The sequence below is a fragment of the Molothrus ater genome, chromosome 3 (assembly GCF_012460135.2).
Source record: "Molothrus ater isolate BHLD 08-10-18 breed brown headed cowbird chromosome 3, BPBGC_Mater_1.1, whole genome shotgun sequence".
Classification (NCBI taxonomy): domain Eukaryota; kingdom Metazoa; phylum Chordata; class Aves; order Passeriformes; family Icteridae; genus Molothrus; species Molothrus ater.
In genome coordinates this window covers 77,831,931-77,856,146 of record NC_050480.2, presented here as the reverse complement: position 1 = coordinate 77,856,146, position 24,216 = coordinate 77,831,931, and the positions used below count along the sequence as shown (strand labels likewise).

At 37.8% G+C, this 24,216-nt stretch overlaps 1 protein-coding gene across 4 annotated transcripts in view; it reads right to left on the bottom strand.

Annotated features, from left to right (window-relative positions):
- Positions 1-24,216, bottom strand: part of ROCK2 (Rho associated coiled-coil containing protein kinase 2) — a 104,307-nt gene that overhangs the window by 58,695 nt on the left and 21,396 nt on the right. For all 4 annotated transcript variants that reach the window (XM_054514381.1, XM_054514378.1, XM_054514379.1 and 1 more), the window contains exon 2: positions 5,202-5,283. In XM_054514381.1, the coding sequence (XP_054370356.1) occupies positions 5,202-5,283 (82 nt within the window). The remainder of the gene's footprint in view (positions 1-5,201; positions 5,284-24,216) is intronic.

Sequence of the window (24,216 nt, the reverse complement as noted above, 5' to 3'; positions counted from 1 at the left end):
TTGCTGACAGCTGGCAGCAGGAATGTGGCTGAAGGTTGCAAATCCTTGTGAAAATGGAAAAAATACCTGTCTAGGACAATAAAGGGGGATAGGGAGGAAGGAAACACCCAAACTTTTCTGCCTTTTAAGATTAAAAAAAAAAGTTCATATGCAAGTTATTTTCTCTTAAAAAAATAATGTGTATCAAGCAGTTCTGGGGAGTGTATATATGATGAAAAAAAATTGCAAGGGAGTGCAATTTTACCCCACAGATCAGACACAGTCAGTCAATGAATGCTGCTATGGAGTATGTTAAGTCAAAAGTTGCTGCCCTAGGCAGAAGTCCAGCCAGAAGTTAAACTGAAGTACAGCCAGGAAGTGCTGCCATCCCACAGCTGAACAAAACCAAAGAGAAAGCACAACAGAAAGACTGAAGTAATGAGGGGTGCATCTATGGTGTCTGGTCAAAGGTGTATGAAGAAGAAGAAGAAGAAGCTGCTGGAGACCTTGCAGAATCAGGAGGAACTAGAAGGCACAGCTCCAGACAGGGTAATGCTTCCTCCCTCAGAGAAATAAAAGGAGAACATGAGAAATATGTTCTCTTGCATAGATGGAAAACAGCAGAACACAGGGAAACAGAAAGCAGCAGCCCTCTCTGGCTTACAGAGAACACATCCCTAATGTAATGAAAATAAGCCTGATGGCAGGGCTGAATTGCTTTGTATCTACCAAGTACCCAAAAGGGAATGTGGTTAATGACACTGACATATAACTTGTTTATACATCTAAGACATTCTGTCTTACACACACACTGTGGCTTCCATGCTCTGCTTGGGAAAGTTGGTTATTTGATACCTCTCCTATCCCTACTCCTACCAGAACAATATCATTAAGAATGGAACTGGAGCCCAACCTGCTGAGGTGACAGTGAAGACCTGGCAGGGAGCTGCCTTAGAGAAGCCAAGAGAAAACCAGGGGAGCAATTAGCTCCTTAACTCAGTGGAAGTTCTACAGTGCACTAAATTCCCAAGATAGCAAATGGCATCTGACATTTCATGAGTGCTGCTGACAGGAAGCCCAGAGCACGCAGAGCTGCAGCCCTATGAGGCGCTCACACCACACGGGGTGAACACAGGTTCCTGTCGGTAACCACATGGCTGGGCAGGGTTCAGCAACTTCAAATGACATAACAAAATGCAAGGGAAGGAACCAGAACTGTTGATTTTGCAAGAAATTAATCTTAACAGATGCATCTTCCAAGTAAGTAGTGTCTGCTTGGAGAGGAAAATGGCCAAAGGAACTTTTCAGGGAGTTTATTCAGAGAGTCTAGAAAAACTGGTGCACAGGTGCCACATCTCTACTAGAAATCCCTTCTACTGTAAATACATCCACTGTCACTACACTCTACAAGTCTGCCAACCTACATAATATCAGCAAATCATTTTAACAACACAAGTTTCCAACTCTTGAGTGATGCTAAATAATGCATAGAAAATCACTGATCCATTTAGGGAGCCAAGACTTCTGGGTTGTACAAGGCCTGTTTATGGCACCCCTCTCTATGCTGCTATTTGGACTTACTCAAAATCCATTTTTTGTGTCCTTCTATTCATGATGATAAGATTATAGATGATTAAATGTTTCCAACTATTGCTTAAACCTGTCACTTAACTATTTCAGACTAAATTGCATCTGAATGGGACATCACCAAAAAAGGCACAAGCCACTAAGACACGATTCAACAATTGGCAAATCTTAGACGGCAGAAAAATTGACTTGGAAGAATTTACTCAGCCTATCACCTTTGCCTGGATGACAGAAGAGGAAAAGACCAAGAAAGATTTGTTACACCAAGCCCATGCTGAAAAACTCAGCTTCCTTTTCTAAAATAAGCGAATTAGTTTTTGCTCTCAGAGGACTATGAGATTCCTCTCATTGTTTTCGGAATTAAATATTGCATTACGTTTTTCTGTTCCATGAATACGCTAAAAAACAGAGCAATTTAAAATCAGAATCCCAACAGTTAATTAAAGCAACAAAAAAGAACAAAAACCTGAAAAGAAATGGTTGTATTATGTAAGATATTTAATGTGCCTCTTCTAATAAACACAGGCTACACTTTTGTTCAGTACCTTAGATAAAGTGGTAAGAAATCAGAATAGTAAGGCAAAGCAGGCAATTAAAGAATTTCTTTCATATCAAACAAGTGAAGAGACTGCTTTGGTGAAGTGATCACAGAAACAGAATACATCAAACTTCTATGGTGTGGACAATTAATAAACTGCCTTTGTGAAATAGTTGAAACATTTGAGTTTCAGCTTGCAATTATGAGTTGAGCTAAACATAAATTAATGTCTCAGCTGAAGTGCAAGCTATTTCATTTTTAAATTTAAAAAACTATTAATAAAACATTAACCTGAATAGTAATAACTTGACATAGGTTGGAAGTAGGGTGTATACAAACCCCTGGGATTGTGGTGGGAAAAAAAATTATCACTCAAAATGTTATTGTGGAAGAATTAAGTGATTAAACTGACTGAAAGTATGATAATTATTTAGTGCTCTCCACAATTTCTGCAGACTTGTGTAATGTGGATGAGAAGGATGGCAGTGACTCTGCTTTAGCTGCCTCGCTGTGCAGCACAGTGCAACTCCCAGGAGGCCCTGCCACCTCTCCAGGCTGGCCTCAGGAAACCCTGGGGAGGGATGCAGACTCCAGGCCTCTGGCACAGACTGCTCAGCAGAGTTTGTCAGAACCTTTTGACAGCAGTTCTCAGCTGGGCATTTGCGGCAGCTCTTCAGATGTTGAGAAAAACCACAAGAGACAAGAACTCACTGTTCCTTACCCTAAGAAGGCAACAACTTACAGTTCCATAAATTCTCCATACAGTTCCCAACTTTTCTTCCAAGCCCAAGGTTGCAAGAGGCTTCAGCAAGCACGTGTCACACTCTTTCCCGTGATACCTGCTACCCTCAGAACAGTTTCCAAGAAGACCTGAGCTATGGGTTTAACAACTTTAAACTGCATAAAATGGGGATGTCAATAAGAACCCAGTTGTTCTGTTTTTTCCTGTATCTGAGTGGCTCATTTTGTGCTAGCACAAGTATCAGTGAAGTGTAATGAAAATCAGAAACTGGTCTTTGCTTTTATTTTGCCTGACTAGTTTTAGTAAAAAGAAAAAATGAAACCTGACTGACTGCATTAATTCTGCTCAGGTTCCCTGTGTGGTATATAACAAACCATACAACCACCCGTGTCAGAAAAGACTGAAATGAATCACTGTGGCAGGATTGATTCTTTCTTTTGCAATATCAAAATACTACCAGCCTTGAATGTTTACAAAATTCTCATTTCACAATTCATTTTTTCCCAAAGTGTAAATCACAGAAGATATGCAGCACTATTTTTACTCTCTCCCAGTCAGTACAGAAACAGAAGAGTTACATGCGTGATTCTTAAGCAAGATGCACTGTCACATGATATGTTGGCCAAAATAGTCAGGTGTTGCATGCTTTTTTAGAGTTCAACAGGTAAAGATGAAGTGTACCCTTAAAAACTCTTTATTAGCGATTGTGAATTTTTTTGTAACACATCTCAAAATTCTTTTAACTAGTATCTGGCTATTTCAACAGTATACTGTCAGGTGATTTAACAATAAAAAGGCAGTAACAAAATTGTGAACAAAAGTATATTTTCATGTTTCTGACATTGCTGGTAGCCTCCACGTCACATAAGATACTTTAAAATATTTACTACAACAATGACAGAGAGCCTAGAGGAGGAGAAGGAGCAACAGCCTTCGAAAAAAGGGAGACAGTCAGCCAGAATGTTCAGGGGCTGCAGAAAACAAGCCAGCAAACAAACAAAAAACAACCAATCAAGTAACAGCCAAAATCCCAACCTGCTCCTGAGGTTAAATTGTTTTCCCACAGTTACTATTTCTAATAGTCAAAAGACACTGGTCTTCTGATCAGAGAGAGGCTTCTAATTTTGTTCTACTGAAAAAATAGTAACGTAAAAGCAAATATGACCAGCTCATAGAATTTGCTGATAAATGTTATTTATGTTTTTTTCATAGGGGTTTCCCCTCTACACATACAATGCTCAGTTGCAAATAACAAAGATGCTTAAAATGCTCTTACAGACCCTTTCTTTCATAAATATCTGCTTGAATTCCTTTGAACTCAAACTGAAAATAATCCTAAGGTATGCCTGTATGTCCTAATCTACTCTTTCTTATTTACTGTATTATAAATGATTTCTCCAAATGAGACTTTACTGGCAACTGTAAAAGCTGTATGTCCATCTACAGGGCTCTGCTAAACCTCATGGAGAAGCACTGAATTCCAAACAAAGAACTCACCACAAATTACTACACCAGCCACTATTTAAGTGAAGAGTTTGAGTGGATATTCCAAGGAGTCCCAGGGCAACAGAGGGCAAACACATACAAGGTCTTACCAGTAAAGAATTGAAAAGGAGTTGCTAATAGGACTGCATCTGCAGAAACCTAACCTCAACATATGCAACAGAAAAGGATTTTTTAAAAAAAATATACATCTCAAAAGAAGTTCACTAGAAAGCACAGTTATTCCAAGAAGGCTTACTCACTGCAAATTACAAAATAATCTGCTATTTTTACCAGAAAAAATGTTCTGCTTTATACAATAATAGAAAACACTTCAAAACCACAAAATACAGCTACTTTGGTGTAGAATCATATGCTTAATAAACTCCAAGATCCTGTCTACAATTAACTTGGGGAGAATCACAAACATTTATGCAAAGGTTCAAAAATGAACCAACAGACTTTAAGGTACAACAATTTAGTTTTAAAAACCCACAGAAGACTTTTCTGTTAGATTAAATATGACTATATAAACAATGTTGACTTCAGTGTAATGAATTCCTGAAGAATAATAACTAGGATATACTTAGCAAGTTACGTAGTTACACATATGTAAGATAAGAAAATAACATAAAAGGGTTTTTCCAACTGTATTTAGGAAAATAAAAAGCTGGTATTTTCCAACATATTTTTACAATACAACAACCCCCTTAAATGAAATTTCTCTCTGTAATAAATGGTTCTCCAAAGCCTTCTGAAGCTCAGATTTATAAAACTTAATAGAATAACTATGAGAAATGCATTTCTGACCACTCAACTTCTTATGATTGAGATCACAACAATGTCATTGTTTAAGAGCTACTTGCAACTTACATCTATTTAAAAAATTATCAATGTTCTTGTTCTTCCTCAGCGCTGGATAATCCAGATCAAGGACCAAAGAATTCAAGCCATCCTGAAAAAAAATAAAAATAAGTTAATTGAATTCTAAAATCTTAATTAACAACTTAAAATTACTGCACCGAGACTGATTATACATTATTCAAGCACGCATTACATTCCTAGTAGGCAAATCAAACAAGCTCTCAAGTATGTTTATAAACCAGCAGAGGAGCCAACACACACTGACTGGCTCCAAGTTCTATAAACAGGACAGCTATATTACCACTGATTGGTGGCACTGGGACTTAAACTGGAGTAGTAGATTTAATCTTAATCAGTAAGTAATCTTACTCACTAAACACTGATTTGAGATACTGAGTTCAGTCAATCCATTTTTCTTACTTCTCTTACACTTTTCCTGCAAAGACTTTATGTTTGCATATCCATATTAGTGCTTTGATCAAAGTCTCTCTACCTTCTCATTCTGGACATTCAAAAACCAACCACACATTTTTCTTGGAAGCAAGACATGACCTAAACCTAAGAAGACAATTTACCATGTAATTCAGGCTCACAACACTAAAATACCTTTTCTAAGTGACTCAACAGTAGATGAGCCAGAACTCTACATGCTGTTCTGCTACCCATTATCAATGCCTCAGCAGAAAACAATTGGGACTCCTAAAATGGAAGCAATGAGATCACCAAAACTAAACTAAAAATAGTATTTTAAATGCCTGTTAGAAGACTTTACTCAGTTCCACCTTTCTGCAACCTGGAAAAACTCAGAAAATTACTCTTCAAACATAGAGACCTTTCCAGTTACACAGGGACAAATAAAACTAAAAATTAGCTTCAGACACTAAGAGCAGTGTACACCATTCATTGTCAGCAGCTCCAGTGTTCAGCCTGAAATGGCAGCTTTATTCATTGCCCTAAGAACAAAATCCTGAGACTGCTTTTTCAGGTTTTTGAGCCTTGACAGGACATCACAGAGATTTAAGTCAGAGACCACATCATGTTTATTAATAGGCAGCCAACAGAACTAGACAGCTTTTCGGTCTTCTTAATAACTGAGGCTATAGCTAAGAACCTGCTGATTTTAAATTTTTATTAATATATCTGGAAATGTGTAGTTTATTGCAAATATTACTAAAATTATTATATTCATTTTAATAATGTATCTGTAGAGATTCAAAGGCAACACCTAAGATTATTAAATACATTTTGAATGCTGCTTTGTCCTAAATAAGCTCATACAAAAATAAGACCACCTCATCCATGGCAGTATCAGTTTACATCACAAAACACATTAGTGGTTAAAACAATGTCCAAAGTGAAGATATTTTATTTATTTATTTATTTTTGCCTCCTAACAAATGAAAGTGTCTTGGAAAGTGTCACAGACATGTTGATGGAGTATGGGTTATACAAATGATTAAAAGCTGGTTGAAAGACCGGGCCCAGAAGACTGATCAGTGGCACAAAGTCCAGTCGGAGCCGGTTACCAGCAGTGCACCCCTGCACTGGCACTTCTCATGGACACAGAAGGTTTTCACAAAGGTCAGCGAGGGGAAAAGTCAAGTCCTGGTGCTGGAGAGGAAAAACCCCAGGTACCAGGTATAGGGCGTGGCCTGACAAGCAGGAGAGCAACTTTGCAATGAAGCACCAGAGGGTCCTGGTGAACAACAAGTTCCTCTCTACTCTGCACCGATGAGGTCCCACCTGGAGTGTTCACTCCTGGTCTCCCAAAGCATTAAAGGCAGGGATCTACTGGAGTGAGTCCAGCAAAGGGCCAGTAAGATTAAGGCACTAACACACTTCTCCAAGGAGAAAAGGTTCAAAGAGCTGTGACTCTGCAGCCTGAGAGGAGAAGACTCAGGGCAGGGGAGCTCATCAGTGTCTGTAAGTACCTGATGGGAAGGAAAGAAGAAAAGGCATTGCTCATTGACAGGACAACAGACAATGGACATAAGGTGAAACATAGAAAACTCTATTTTAACACCACGCTTTTTTCCTGTGAGAGTGGTCAAGTACTGGAACAAACTGCCCACAGAGGCCGTGGAGTCTCCACCAGTGGAGATATTCAAAATCTGACATGGCATGGTCCTGGGCAACCTACTTTGGTAGACCCTGCAGTGAGCAGGGTGTTGGACTAGACAATACCAAGAGGTCCTTGCCAAGCTCAAACATTCTGTAACACCTCTAATATTTCCACTGCTGCACAGAAAAAAGGTGGAATTTTACTCTTGACTGTAACCTTAACTGTTATGGCAGCCTTACACATCAAGTTCTAGAACTCCCTACCAGAAAGAAGCATAAGACAGTGTAAATAAGCAAACAGAAAGTCAGTCAAGAAGGCACAGTAGGTGCTTTAATAACAGTAAGTATAGGGATTATTTCAGCCTTGACCATAACAGCTCATGCACGACACATTAAGGAGACAGGAGAGATGCACCAAGACATCATTCTCATCTTTCTGAGGGACAGAACACTTATTATTTATTCCTAATTTATATGACACTTTTACAGAAGATACAATAAAACCAAATCAAAGTAACAAGGTTGTTATATACTTATGGATTAGTCACTACATCAATTACACAGGTAATGCCCAATATGGACAAATCCAACAGAAAGCACTAATTTGAGAGGACTTCCTGCAAATAGCATAATAGAATCCATACTACTCTTGATTTGGCAAACACCACCTTCAAAAAAGGGTATCTCATTCTGCAGCACAATGTGTCTGCAGAAATATGGATCCTCACCCTGGAACATGTAGAGAAGGACCATGCTGAATGCCCTGATGGGAACAGCTGGGCCAGCTGTTTAGGATTTTACCCAGCTCAATGAAGTATCAATTCCAATTAGATGGCAGTTTACACTGAACTCCAACATTATTCCTTCATTGCTACTGAGAAAATACTCTCATAGTCACTAACTGGGTAGACACTTTAAGGGAGATGTAAAACCACTCTGTGCTAACAAAAATCAGGAAGGCATATTTTTGTTCTTCTTAGTTTGGAGGGGAAGAGAGGTGAGGTCTTAATGCTTTTTATGTGAAGATATTTTAGTGGTTGACCAAGAAACCCATATATAGTGTTCTTGACTTCTATTTTATGCAAAAACATCAGGGGAAAGAATAGTTATCACTCCCAAAAAATTATAGTGAAGTTGGATTACAAGGTCCAAACCAATCGTACATATTCCAATTTAAGCTGAACTGTATATTATAATTTCAGATGTCACTTTTTTCCCATGTGTCATTCTGATTCCATGGCTTTTTTGTGGGCTATACAAACTGAGAACCATATTTGCAGCTAATTTTTAATTAGCTCTTTTTGCCTCTTTTTCATGGACTCTAGGTAATAATTTTCACAAGTAGTTATTAATGAAAGGAAATTTGAGAACAGCACAACTGACTATTTTAGCTCTTTGGAAGTGTCCTAACTCTAGACTACAGCCAGATACAGCTAGTCAAAGAGAGGTGATAAGTATAATCATCATAAGGAACAGAAAGTGTGTCAAATTTTTTTTAGCCCTGTGAAGAAATCTTATACTCTTTCAAAGACAAGATTTTAAGCTTTTAAACAAAATTTTAATGTAGTGATTTCAAGTTCCTATCAACTTGTAATCTATGAAAAACTTGTCTTGCACACTAGCATTTTGTCAAAAGTTGTTTCCTTAAAGCTTTACATTTTCATTGAAAGACCTAATTTATATCACTTAACAGAAAAAATCCCTACAATTAAGAAGCTAGGTCATAAGATTATGCAGTAAAAGAGACAGTTGGGACTGAAGAGAAGTAATCCAGGAAATGACGTGTCCTCTGTCTAGGCCTCCCAGATAAGTCACTTCAACCAGGAAATATGCTATTAAAGGGATTTCACTGCTCGTTTCCGCTTTCTGCTATTACAAAAGACTCTGAGCTAACAGGCCAAAAATAGCAGCTCCCAAGCAAAAGCATCACTGGCAAAGACAGATCTGCCCCCATCAAAAGCCTTTTGCTGATGGCAAACATGCTGAAATGTTTTCCAAGAGAAAAGATCAAACTTGATAAATTTTGCAACACCCTCCTACTACATGAGGAGCAGAGGTCTTGGCCACTGACAGCAGTCACCCTCTGTGGACAACAGGGAACTTGCCTTCCCCAGCAAGCAGTTTGCACTGCTTACCCACCTGAATGAACAGGCATGAATGAAAAAAACAGGCAAGAAAAGTTCATGAAATACAGGAACTAAATGTTTATGTTGTTTTCTGACAGAAGGGTCAGTGATAGGGAAAAATACTAGCAGCTTCTCAATAATGAGCTTAATATTAATTCCAGGCAACCCCACAGAAGCCTTCATCAAATGAAACCATTCTGTGTTGATGAGAGTTTCTGATATTAAAGTAACTGTCTGAACCTGTCTAACATTGATATGTGCATGTAAACTCCACTGGCTGTCAAAAGCAGCTTTGGCTATTTTGATTTATTCCTCACTTTCATGATGTGAAAAAAAACCCAAACAAGGCCAAATAGTGAATGACTGAACAGAAAAGGTGTAAGTTACTTCAGGAAACAATTCATCATCCTGTAATAAAATAAACTGGAAAATATAAAAAGTCTGATCTAGTGAAAGATGTCTCTGGCCCAGACAAGGAGCTGGAATAGATGATCTTTCACGGTTCCCTTCTAACCTACACTCATGAGATCCTATGGAAATTTCACTATGCCATTATTTTTTAAAAAACCTAAAACAATATTCCTTTCTTTTTCCAAATCACCAAATAAAATTTAATAAAATATGCTGCAGCAAAAAGTAAGGATAGAAACGTCCTGTAACATCACATTGCATTTTTTTAGCTGGGCCTAAATGGTTTTACAGGCAGAACTACCCAATTCTATGAACACAGGACTTGAGCATCTAATGACTCTTCCCCAGGACTAAACCTCCACTATGTTCTTCCATATGCCAATGGGACCCTTAAATAATTCTGGTCTTTCCTGAGCAATTACTTCTTTCCATAACACAGAAGGTATGTTTGGATGCAAGGTGAGCAGCTCAGTATCAACATACAATAGGAAAAACAACTGAAAGATCATATGCAAGGCAAATACAGCCTTTTCCCTGCTCAGTGATCTCTAGGATATGTTGCAATTCACTTTTCTCTTATTTAAGCATAACTAATCAGTATGTGAAGGAATAATCTGGGCCATGATAATGCAGCCGACATTTACTGCTGGGAGGTCTTGCTATTCTAGTTCTTTAACAGTTTTACATTAATTAACAGATTTTTTAACAGTATTGAGTATGTACAGTTTAGAAACCTAAAAGCAGCTACTGTCCACAAATGAGTATGTAAATATTTTACAACAGGCTTCACTTACAATCTGATTTTTGTACATGAAGGTAAACAAATACTGAAATGGTTTTAATGTTGTCTACTAGTGAATACAGGCAAAGTTTTCTTCATCATACAAGCAATACTCCTCAAGACATGTCCTCTTATGTGCTGCATTTGACATGCATATGTTAATGGTTTTATACATTTCCCCTGCTATTTGAAAGACACAGTGTGAAAATGTAATGATAATGATAGGATGGTAACAGCCCTAAACCAGCTTCCTTCTAAATACTTACAAAGGTATAATCACAAAATTGTTCAAGATGCAACAAGACAGATGTTAAGGAACACCACTATGGAATAATAAAAGCTTATGTAAATAATGATCAGAAAGGCTAAGGGGTATAATGAGTTGTAGTTTACAAGAGACAAAAGAAAACAAAGGAAGATACTTTATATTAAGAATGGTCAAAAAAAATCCATTAAGAGTAACAAAAAACAAAGAATGCACAGAAGGTTTACATTTTCCATGCTTTCTGGGATAAGAATGAAAACAAATCCTAAAGAAATTCATTATATACATAAAGAAATGTGCTGAGGACAGCAAGATACACTGAGATTCACTCACAGTATTTAAGGAGACTGTCCCAACCAATTTACATTGAAAACTCAGGAGAACAGGAGAGGTCAGCAGGACTGAAAAGGGTAAATCAAAGCACTCCCATTAAAATGCATAGGGTTTTCCAAACTACAGATCAGAATATTTGGCAATGAGGAGTTAGAGTAAGACATTCATCATTTTGCAAACACCTAGAAGATTAACATGCGAGATTCAGAGTTTAAGGTTTTTTGTGTTCTTCTCAAAGATAAAACAGTGCCACAAAAAAAGATTTCTGGCAGATTATAGGGAGCAATCAATAAAGTAAATCATCTTAACACAGGAATAAACACAGGACTCAACATTAACATAGGCAAAGTAAAGAAAAATATGGTATAGGAAATCATGGAGAAAAGGTCCAAAAGATAAGTATTAGGAATTTGGTAATCATCAGGACTTGGAAAAGTGTGTCAAAAAGAAAGTCCCTTGGGTTTGTCCTGTTTCAGTTCTACAGAATATTTTCATTGCCACAATAAAGCAATAAAATGAGAAACAGATCTATTAAGAACTAAAAATAAAATAAGTAAATTCAGCAAATGATACCGAGCTTGAAGTTTTGAGCACAGGCTTTTAAATGCATTTGAAATTACCTCAAAAAGAAGGAAAAAATAAACCCTGAAAAAAATACAGTCAGATGCAACTCAAAGTACAAAAAGGGGGAGAAAATCTCCACTAACATATGCTTTTGAAAGCATTTAAATGCACAGAATATAAATATTGAAATTATGACCAAGCAGGAAGATAATGGAAAATGATGTGGGGTTACAGCAGACTAGAAGTCCAGTTTCACATGCATAAACAGGAGGTGCATTGGATAAGACCTCACAGAGAACTAAGATTCTTTTGTAAATAAAGATCAGAAATAATTTGCTGATATTGATATCATCTATGCCAGAATATTGTGTCCAGTTCTGTGAATCCCTACACAGAGGACTGCAAAAGACAAGCTGGAAAAGAACTTAAGGGGAAGTTAAAAAGAGCAGGGAAATGATAAGCAATTTGTGCTAAAATAGGCTGTCAGGAGCAGAGACTTTAGTCTTTAAAAAGGTTAGCCTAAGGAGACAAGTTCTCTCAGAACATAAAAAGCTGTTATGAGCAATGCTGATGATAGACAATTCCTCACATTCCCTAAAACAACATAAAAAATTAGCTGAATTAGGCACAAATGTTAGGTCACAGATTAGGGAAAAAAGTTCTAAATAGCAGTAGTGATAAACTGACATAATGCAGCTCCTTAAGGGAGTTGAGAGACCACCTTCACAAGAGATTCACAAGCTAGAGAAATATTTATTACAGTAGGTTCAGCTGTGGATCCTTTAGCAGTGATCTCTAAAATTCCTTCCAAACCCACCTAAAATCTCTTCACAAATTACTGTAAGAAATACACAAAGGCAGTAACTCATGCCAAAGAAAAAGGACTGAAAGCCAGAGTAAACCAGAAGCTCTGAAGATATAGCTTAACATTATTCACTTAAAAAAAATCCCTAAAAACTTAACCATTACAAAAATGCACTTTTTCTTCCTCCAAATTGGTTGTTACTGTTCTCTTTAAGCTTTAAGAAAATAAAACTGGTCTTGCATGTGTTGCTGATTATCACTGTAGCCATGAAAAATTCAGTAGTTCAGCATAATCTGCTTTCATCTGAAGTCACTGTAAATTTCCAGGTTCTTTAGCTACTTTTGATTTTAGAATTCACACTGCTTTCAAAACATTAATATGCACCAAAGCCCAGAACTACAAACCTGTTAAAATGACATCAGAGATAATTTCCTATTCATTGGAAATCTCCAAGGCCCTTATTAGCAATCTTTGCTCCTTAACAGGAGAGCAAGAGCGGGTTGGTGATTTTGACAGTCACTTTCCTGCAGTCATTTATGCACCAGCTCAGATGGGGTTTGCCCAGACAATCAAGCAAAACAGTAGTAGAACTGTAAAAAGACTATCTAAAAGTGCACAAAAAATAAACCCATGCCTAGAATTGTTTCTCTGACACCCTGAAAAAATGGTATTACCTACTGTTTCAAGAAAATCCAAATGCAACACACAGCCTTTTATTCATTCCTCTTTTCTCAAAAAGGGCTTCCAAAGGTTACAGCTGTTGGACGAAGAGGTAACATCAGGAACACAGATAAAAGGTCAGGAGGCTCATCTGTGCTTGAGGATGGAGACAGATACACAGCCTATTCTTAAAATCATTTTTTGACCACATTTTTTTACCATCCTTGTTCTGTATTAACTAAGACTCCCACTTGTCCATCATGAAACTTATTCTATTTATCTTTTTGTAACCTCAGACAGTTCAGTCTGTGAAGCTTGTGTCAGCAACTATCCATTGCAGGTTACACCATCAGAATCACTCATTCGTCAATTCCACTGTGAACTTGCTTTCAGATAAATTAATTTCCTATATGTATTCCTTCACATAATGCTGATGGTTGTATTATATTATGTATTTTTACTAATCTATTTAGCAGTCATGGATAAATAAGATGCAAGTACACAATCTACTAACTAAAAAGGACACTTATTAGGGTAAACAACAAAAATTGTAACTACCTCTATTACAGTAACTGGAGCTGCAAACAACATAGCTTGGAAAAAAAAATCAAGAAAAAGCCTAGCACCCTCCTCCCTTAAAAGCATGATTAATTAGAAGTTATTAAAAGGCTTGATTTTTTTTGTAGTCACTGACTCAGAACAAATTATTATAAAATTTCCCTGTACTAAAAATACCAGCAACTGTTTAAAGTCACTCTTTAAAACACTTCTAACCAAATAAATAATGGCCTGCCCATCGTGTTACCTCCTGCCTAACTTCAAATTTGATGTCAGCAGCATATTCTTATCAGCTGCACCACATATTTCTTGAAATGTAAGTGCTGCACTCCACCATATTTCCATGAGCCCAGAATTCCAGTTAAAGTGATGAATAAAACTGAGGTAATCAAAATCACATCTAACTCTGGAGTACAGAATTTGGATGCAGTATGGAAAAACCTACATGCTAATATGTTAAAATACATAAATATTTAAAATGTTTAAATATATAAAATAACATAAATAACACTTCAATTCTGATTCCTGTGTCAGGACTTCTAATGGAACATTCTAGATTTTAAAGCAGAACAGGAATTTTTCTGGATGTTTTCTGATGGAACTCTGTATACCTTCTTCTAGGGACTGACTAAAGTAGTAGTTCAATCATTTGTAAAATCCATGATGATGAGGTATTATCAAAAAGTGAAGTTTTCTCATCAACTTCAATAACAGAAAAAATATTTAAGAGGTCAATTGCCTCAGCCTCGAGGACTGTAGAGCAGAGTTTGTCTCTCCTGACAAGCCCAACTAAAAGTGGCTGAAAACTCCCCCCCAAAACATGGAGAAAAGCAAACCTGTTGTGCCACATAACTGGCTGTCCTGTATAGAAGAGACTGGATTCACACTCGGGACAGACATTAAGCAGCCACTTTGAGCAAGGGTTGAACCCAAATGACCTCTGGAGGTCTTCAAAGCTGAGTTACTCCATGATGCTAGAATTACTTTTGATCTGAACACATGGCAGATGAGGAACATTAAAATCAGTTTTTGTATCATTGAGTCCAAAAACTTCTGTTCTTGCAAAGATAAAGACAGTCCTTGAATAAGGAATTTTCTACTGTAAAAAAGTATGAAGTAAAGCAGTAGAAAAGAAGTGTTGACAGGAACTTGCTATCTGCAGATTTTGAAAGACTACTTCAGCAAGCCTGGTGAAGTGAATGCCTATTGCAATCTGCTGCAATAACTACTCATTTCCAAGTTTCTGAGTGAGAAGTTAGTTGTGTGCACAAATCTATATTAATTAGCTATTTCTTCCAGAAGATTAGTTAAGACCTTCACATAGAAACAACTGGTCCCCAAAGCTGTGGGTAGCCTTTATCAAGGTCTTGGGGCTTCTTTCATTGAAGAGGAGGTGATGCAAAGACCACAGAAGAAAGCAAAAAATTTCTTCTGAAGGATTTTTTCAACTACTTTAATAATAAATTAGTTCAGTCATGGAAGAACTTTTATTTCTTTAGTCACTAAAATCTAGTTAATGTAAAGTTTAAAAGACATCAAGGCAACTGCAGAACCTTGCTTTAGAAGTTGCTAGCAAGTGAATTCATTACAAAATTTAAAATTTCTATCATGGTTGATCACAAACTCAGGAGAATAACAGCTCTTGATTTCTGATCTGTTTATCTAGCCATAAATTCCACTCAGTGGGTGTTGTTATATCCTCTGCCTTATGAATCAGTTTGCAGAAGCTTTTAATGCTAATTGCAAGTTATATCAGAAGGAACTGTATTTAAAAATAAACATTACATAATACTAAGATACCCAAGAAAAAACTCCAAACTATTGCAGCTTGAAGAGACAAATACAAACAATAAACACTTGTGCTTGTACACAGCACCTCAGTTTTATCTCAGTCAGGAAAAACATCAGTGTCCGCAAGATATTCAAATGTCATGTATGACCATGATAAAATAAACACATTATCTCACTTTGGACAGTGTAAAAAATCCTGTGCCGTGCATAAAAGAGCATGACTTGGAGCATGACACAGAATGACTGTGATTAAACCTGTTTCTCTTAAACTGAAAAGCATTTAGTATGTCTGTCCCTAGAAAACCAGAATATACACACATACATGCACACACACATCTATGTGTGTATACTGTGGCTCAGGTCTTAGGTAAAGGGTATGAAAGGGTATGAAAGACAAGAACAAAAGCTTCTATTAATAAATCAGCAACTAAAGAAAGTAAATGGGGGCAAACTGTCTTAGTAAAGCAGGAGACCTGGGGACAGAAGATGGACACTTTGTGCCTTTTTTGCTGTTGTCCCCTGGGACATAGAGAGCTCCACCTCAGGCATCCTCATGGGATCCATCTGAGGGGCGTGAAGGAGTCAGTCAAAACCATTACCAGGCTGCTCTCTACCTCCTCTGAGAGGTCATAACAACTGGGGGAGTCTCCTGTTAAATGGAAAATAACAAATTTTCTGCCCATGTTCAAGAAGGAGGACCTGCAGAAAAACAGGCCAGAATTCAAATTAAGTTCAGGCCCCTGGATACCATTATCAATTAAATGCAGAATAAGATAACTGACTAAATTGATCAGAAGGAAATTGTACATAATCAACTTGTCTTCTCTAAGGAGATGACTTTTTCAGTGCCAAAGGACTGAGCAGTGTTTATTTTGTTTATCTGGACTTCAGCAAGGTATTCAACACAGATTCCTGCGGAATTGTATGGGCCACTTGGGTACACAAACAATCAGGTGGGTGGAAAACTGGCTGGACCATCCGGCTCAAAGTATCACTGTGATCAGCAGAATCAAGTCAACTTGGCACCTGGTGACCACTGGCATTCCCCAGGGACTAATACTGGGAGCGATACTGGGACCAATACTGTTTGTTTTTACTAATGACCCAAAAGCTAGGACACAGTGTACCTTAAGCAACCTCAAGGATAACACAACCAGGACAGTGGCTGATACACTGGAGGACAGAGCTGCTATTCAGAGGGACCCAGAAATGCTGGGGAAAATGGGCTGAGAGGAGCCTCATGCAGTTCGGTAACACACACAGACGCCCCCATCTGCGATGGAATACCACCACACACCAGGAAAGGCTGGCACTTGCTGGCTAGACAGTGGTTTTAAGGAAAAGGATCTGAGGGTCCTGTTGAACAAAAACCTCGTCACAGGTCAGCAGTGGGCCCTGTGGCAGAGGAGTATGACAAGAGGCAACAGACACAGGTTGGGAACTGAAATTGGCTACATGGAAACATTTTCTTCACCACGGTCAAATGTTAGAACAGGTCGCCCAGAGAGGGTATGGCATCTCCATGTTTGGATATTTTCCAAGCGAAATGCTTAAACATCATCTAATTGAAGCTGATAATGAGTACATCAGCAGTTTGGACCAGAAGACCTCCACAGGTCCCTTGCATCCTAAATTATCCTATGATGGGTATTTGTATTCAATTCTGGAAATAACTTCAAGCAGAGCTCAATTACTGACAGGGTGCCATGTGCATCTCCAGAAATACCACAAATTATTTGGCTAGACATTGTTGTTCGAAGAGCTGACAGGATATTTTGTGAAACAATATTTCATCATGAATTGTATTATCACAGTGTCATCAATCATGAACTGAGGCCTGTCTGTGGAAGATCATGGCTCTGTTTTGTTTTGTATTGCAGTCAAATCTAAGATAAGAGATGGATAAGCACAAATTGAAATAAGCAGAGACACTATCAGACAGTATCACAGACATTCAGCTGGAACCTTGTCTCCTACGTATGTGGTGACTCAGACTTCCTGGCTAGCTGGGTCTCCATTAACAGGAAGATGGAAGGCACACGAAGCCAGCATGCAAGACACTGAAAACAGAAGGGAAGGGTTTATTCACATCATAAAACTCATTGCCACGGGATGTTTCTGCTGCCAAGGAGTTTACACTGGGCTGAAGGCTATTCGATTCAGGGGAGATAAAGCTGACAAGGGCTGTGAGACAGAAAACCACCACATCCACCTTGGAGATTCCCTGAGTTGCCCTGTCTCCCCAAGTTGGGAGAGTGGAATTGAACAGGCAGAGTCCTTCTTCTGCACTCTGTCCCAGGCACTTCTGAGTTACTGACTACTGCTGGGAACAGCATCATTAGGCTAGAAAAACTCCTAATACAATCTAGTTATTGAAACTGTCTTTTCATGCTCACATAATCCCTACAAATAATTATATGGAAGTAAGACAAGTTTCTTTCAGCCTACATATTACATGCTCTGGACAAAAGAGAACATCATGCCAAACTCAAAAGTACGCATGTAAAAAGAGAAAAGCTTCAATAACAGAGACTAAGAGAAACCATTCTGAAACCAGCAGTACATTGTATCTCGCCTGTCATTCTCCCAGCCTGCAAGAGGAGCCTTGAAATTTGGGGCTGGAGGAGTAATCTGTTGATGAGGTGGTGATTGTTCAAAGGCTGGACTCTGACGATCTTGGAGGTCTTTTCCAATCTAAATAATTCTGTGAAATGTGAGAAAACAGAGGCTGGATTCAGATGCCAACTCCAGCAACAACCAAATCAAGGGCTACTACTACAAAGCAGGCTATGAGCTTGCAGAAGACATTTGAAAGGATTTAGTATCAGCTCTGTGCAATAAAATAATTTTTCTCATCTTTGAAATTTACAACAAAAAGACTATTAACTATTTAGTAATGTTTTAAAGTCATACTGCATCTATTTTAAGCCAACTTTTACATCTTGGGAGTGGCAGTACAACTGCATACACATACAGACCTATTAGAAGGAAAAAAAAAATCAAAACTTAGGGGATAAAATAGAACAAAGGTTGACTGCCCAACCTTATCTCACTTCCCTTTCAACATGATAATCCAGCATGGAATGGGTGGCTGTGCAATACTTTGTGCACTCTTTCCTGGACGCAAGTTCATCTCACTCAGTGAAAACAAAAGCAACAGCATTCAGTGTTTAAAATTTCTCTTAGGTAGCTTAAAAACTACTTTCAGGTACATTCAATGTTCTAGGAACTTGACTTCCATTACTGCACAGACAATGTAAAAACCACTGACACTGCAGTTTCTGAAATACCATGACTGATTATCAATTTTACAGCTGGTTAAACCTCATTCTAGTTAAAAAAGCCATTTGTTTTGGTAATACTCTAGATGGTAACTCTGAAATAAAGTGGGACACTTGGTCTGGAATTTGCATAACGAGTTCCCAGAACATTCCTCTTCCCAATGTTCCAGCTGTAGGTGAAATCAAACAATTCGGTGTGCCTATGTATACAAGATCCTTTTGTTTGCATTTGTGAAAAGGAATCACATCAAATTGGCAAAGGAAACTGTAGTCCTTTTAGAAGAGACTTCAAATCATAATGAAGTTCCTTAGACTTTTACTGCTAAGAGAGAAAATTATTTAAGTTATGTCCCTACTTTAAATATAAGATTTATCTTTAAGAGAACTCTAGTGTCTTTTTTCCCCAGACATCTCAATTCTCAGTATCTGAATTTTGAATTTAGTGTTATTTTCACAATTTCACCAACCTAGGAAATTATTATTTTCAAATCCAATTCAAAGAAAGACTTATCTCTACTAAGAGAAACATTATTGCAAAATTCTGAAATTAGAGCAATATAGTTTTTTTCACAGTAAAGATGTTATTCCTGAACTATTGTAAATTCACTCTTCTGTTCATTATGGACGAAATAAAACCTGGAAATCAAAGGTTTTGCTCTACATACACACACTTGTCCTTTTATCCATAGTAATGTGATTTTCAGATGGACATACAAGTCTCCAAGCTCTCAAGAAAAAATCTCATCCAAATCCACATTTTGAAGTAGATATGCACCTTTACTCTTTAAGAGAGTCCTGCTTCCTAACTTCCTGTATTCAAGCCAAGAAGATGGAGGTACACAGGTGAAAGATACGAAGACCCCATTTTAATTTTCATCACTTAGAGGTGCAATGACCCACCATGCAGCTTACCTTCTAATACTTATTTCTAAATTTTGCTATCACCCTACACTACACAGTATGCAATTCTATATTTAACCCATCTCTTCACTCAGAATGCCATCACTCTCAGTGGAAATACTTTAGTTACATGCCAAAATAGAACTCCAAGAAGCAGTAATCCTTTATGCTGACTAATTGATCTGAAAATATAATTTCAGTTCTTCGAAAGCATATACCTAACTTCATAATGTGCTCAAATCCCCCTTGTTTACATGTACTTTTGAGAAACACTGAATTACAGTAACCACAACAACAACTATTTGTGAAAAAACATTAACGTGCAGCTAATCCCTACTATTCTGTTTGATCCCACTTCAATACATCTGAATAACAAACCTGTCAAAGAAACCTGTTTGAAAAGTACATATGATTGTATTTGCCTAACAGCAGCAACATAAAACTTCTTCTACAAAGGACAGGCAAAGAAGTGCTAGGCTAAGAAATACTGCAGTCATCGAATTAGAAGATATTTAAGACCTATTATTAATCATCAAATATTGATGAAAGTTTGGCATGAAAACAAACTCACATTTGCTCACATAAATGAAAATCCACAAACATGTTTCTACAGTAAATCATAATACTGAAAATCCAAGTTAGCATTAAAATGACCAGAAAAAAAAGGTCAGAGTTTTAGCACACATAATGCAGACAAGAAAGGTGGTCAATACTTAAAAAGATGAAAGGATAGAAAAGGTTTACAGAGGGAAATGTCAAAGATCATTCCAAGCACATTTTGAAAGGAATTCTAAATATTATCACTTAGACTTCGGCAAAAGGAAGAAAGGAGCAGTTAAAATTATTATGGCTTTTTCAGTCTGAATGGCTTGATTCCAATTATAAACCAATGTTTCTGCACTGACTTTAATTCGCATTACTACTAAAATATATGGTAAATTAGGTACTAAATTCTTTTTAAAAGAAATCAAATAATTAAATGGAAATTTAACTCCCTAGCTAAACCACTGATTGATAATGTCGGAGAAACTGAAGTCAATTATTTCAAAAATTATCTTTCCTGTAAAGTTCTAAAATCCTACTAACACAAACTAGTGCTAGAATTCTAGAACTAGTGTCAAAATTCTGGAACTAGTTCTAGACTTTTACAGTCTTTGTACATAAATTTCTTTAGTAAAAGAACTACATCAGCTCTTTTTGCAGGTTCTCCTATATGCATATGTAAAAAAACAGTCCACAAAGCACCATAAATTGAACAAGATTTAACAATCTCTTATCTGAGCTCTTCCCAGTATCAATAAGTGAAAGAACCATGTGCCTTGAAGTTGTTTGTTGAGCCAGCAAAATAGATGACTTTCAGGTCATTCACAGTACATGTACATCGACACAGAATATGATTCATGATTTGTAATTTGTTTCCAGAATTCCCCACATTGCATCTATGAGAATAATGTGGGGGAAAATAATCTGAAAATGGAAATTTTTTTTTTTTTAATGTTAGGTTAGCGGTTGGACTTGATGATCTTAAGGCTCTTTTCCAGCCTTAAGGGTTCTATGAAAAGCAATCCAGTAGGCTTACAAAGCAAGAGCAGGGGATGCCAGCATCACTGTCATACTCCGATGTGACAGCACAGACAAATGGGAAGCCTTTCAGGTAGACAGCACAGGCTGAGTAGGGTACAGGTCAAACAACAACATCATCAACAAAAAAAATGGGTACAGGTGAAAGAAAAAAAAAGTCAACTCTAAGAGTACAGTCTTCTGCCAAGAGGACAGCACTGATTTCAGAATCGCAAGTGCCCTGAGTTCCTGGAGAAAGATTTCTATAACAAGCTAATGAAGTCTTCCCTGTGCAGATTCCCAAAGCAGTGGCTGAGCCTCATGCAGACTGTAGAGCTGAATTTCATGGCTATGGCTATTTCTGAGCAATACCAGCAGTGAAGGCCATGCCCAGACTCCAGCTCAGCCATAACCCTGCACTGCAAAGCAGAAGGTGGATGATCTCAACAACTGTTACCTCCACGTCCCATTGCAACTTGAAATGCAGACACTTCTAGGCGGAGACTTCTGGTGCACCACCACAACACCGGATTAGTGATGCAATTCCTTCCTCTTCCTGCTTATGAATTTTCACTCTATACCAATGTCATAGCTCATATCTTGTCCATTCTGCAAACACAACACTCAGTCAAGCAACTAGCATGCTTTCTTGGGAAATAGGATCAGTTTACTAAAAAATGTTGCTTATATACATCCCTTTGCTAGGGACCCTGTCCCCTGCAGCCCAGGGTGCATTGCTGAGAGCAGAGCAGCAATGGTGGCCAGGGCAGGACACAGCCACTCTGGTCCTGTCCTCCACACTTACAGCCATGATCGGGAGCAGGGACTTTATATCCCTTTACACACTCAGGAACAAGAACCAGAATTCTCCCCCTGTGCCAAGAAGACTTCAGAACTGCTTCCCCACCTGCCTCTTCCCTGCTACATCATGGCAACTTCTTCTTGCCTCAAAATTAAAAGGGGAATAGAAAAACCCACATTCCCAAGGCAGCAGCACAGACATTTTGAAAACCAGGAGGCTGTTCTTCAGCTCCATATGAAAGCCAATGCTGCCATCAGAGCAACAGCCTTATCCTAATCTCGGACATGGAATTCCATTATAACTGTGCAAACATTACCCTTCTTTACCAAAATGCAGTTTACCAGAATTCAGGTTTATTTGCTAGGATGTACTGTTTTGCAGATCAATTTTACATTCACAGTTGTGATATTCAATTAACAAGAATGCTGATGAAAATATTAACTCACTCTCTTTGTCAAGCAGAAATATTAAATATGAAACCTCTTACTAGCATAATTTTAGATTTTCTGTATTTAAAAAAAGTGCTAGGAAAAAATCCACTATGGGAAAATTAGCAGTAAGTATATAGAAATCATTCTGAGCTGATATTTCCAAAAGTCTTCCAAGTTCTGAAGCAACCTATAAATTTGCAACCATGCTTTGCTATATATTGATTTCAACCCCCTCAGTTACCTCATATAAGATTGTATGTGTAAAGTTTACAGTATGACATTTTCATCTTCTGAAATGTTTAAGAAATTATCATCATACTTTACTTCATTTTAAAAATCTTCCACTCATCACAGGAAGTAGCTGAACGAAAGCAGAATAGGGCACCTGCCCACTCCTAGGAACAGCTGCTCAAATACTATCCTCTAGTAAGTACATGATTAAATGGGAAGTTATTTAATTTCCTGATCAGCCTCAAATTTAAGGTGGTACATAACACAGAACCATCTGCATGAGCTACCATGTGAATGCTTCCGTGAAAAGCACAAATTTTTAACAACATTAAGACTTGCAATTTATCTAAACAATGCATATGTCAAACTTTAAACTCCATATTTTGCTAAACTGACATTTACAACAGAAAACACTAAAGCAACACTCAGTGTAGCTGTGACAAAGTAAATCATGATGCTCTATGAAAACTCACTTTCTGACTGACTGCATAAGTATGGCACGCTTCAGTTATGCACATTCTTCCAACCAGTCATAATCTTAGTAAACCAACTCCCTCCTTTTAAATTTTCTCACCAAGTCATAAAGGAGGACGCATTCAGAGACCTTCATCAACCCCTCCAAAAGCCCTATGACACAGCTGCCTTCCAGCTGCAGAACCTTCCTGCTGACATGTCATGTTCCACTAAAAGATCTAGGTCCTTTCCTGGATAGAAATGGACTGAATGCACATTTTAAAGCATGACAGAAGATTCAAGATAAATGGAAATTTATGCTGGGATTTTTTGGGCAGCTCACAGGAACAAGAAGTACTGTCCCTGTAAATGCAGAGGTTAGCCATTCTGCACAGCAGGCAGGAAAACGAGGTAAGTGCTTTCACAACTTCCACTTGCAAACCAAGCTGCAGCAACACTTTATGCTGCAGAAATAAGGAGGAAAGCTAAAAGCTTCTTATTTCTTTGTGCTGCAATACGGCACTTCAGTCAAGAGCAATTTTGTTTCTACTGAAGTCAGCAGAACTGTCTCATTTTAATTTTAAGGCTTTTTAAAAAGTGGCGATTTAGCTGACCCAGTAATACAATGTCAGAAGTAGATTTTTAACAAAGCCATGCTCCTCTGTTCCTCTTATCTCCGGATCTTTTCTTCTTTGGGTTTCTTTCTTTGCTATAGCTCCACACCAGCTGGATTCCCAGACAACATTTCATTTTCTCAAAACTGATCTTGCATTATTTTCATGATTTGTCATGAACTGCTCTCAATTTGAGATGCTTGACCACAGTTGTAGCTCTTCTTCAGAGTTGCAATGTCTTACTCAGCCAGCACATTTGCAGCTCTTTAAACTCATCTTTATCTACACAGGCCAGGTTGCCGTATCATTTTTTCATAGAACTAATATATTTCTCTTCAGATGACACAGTAAAAAACCTTGCTGTTCTTCTCACCAGATGACACAGTAAAAAACCTTT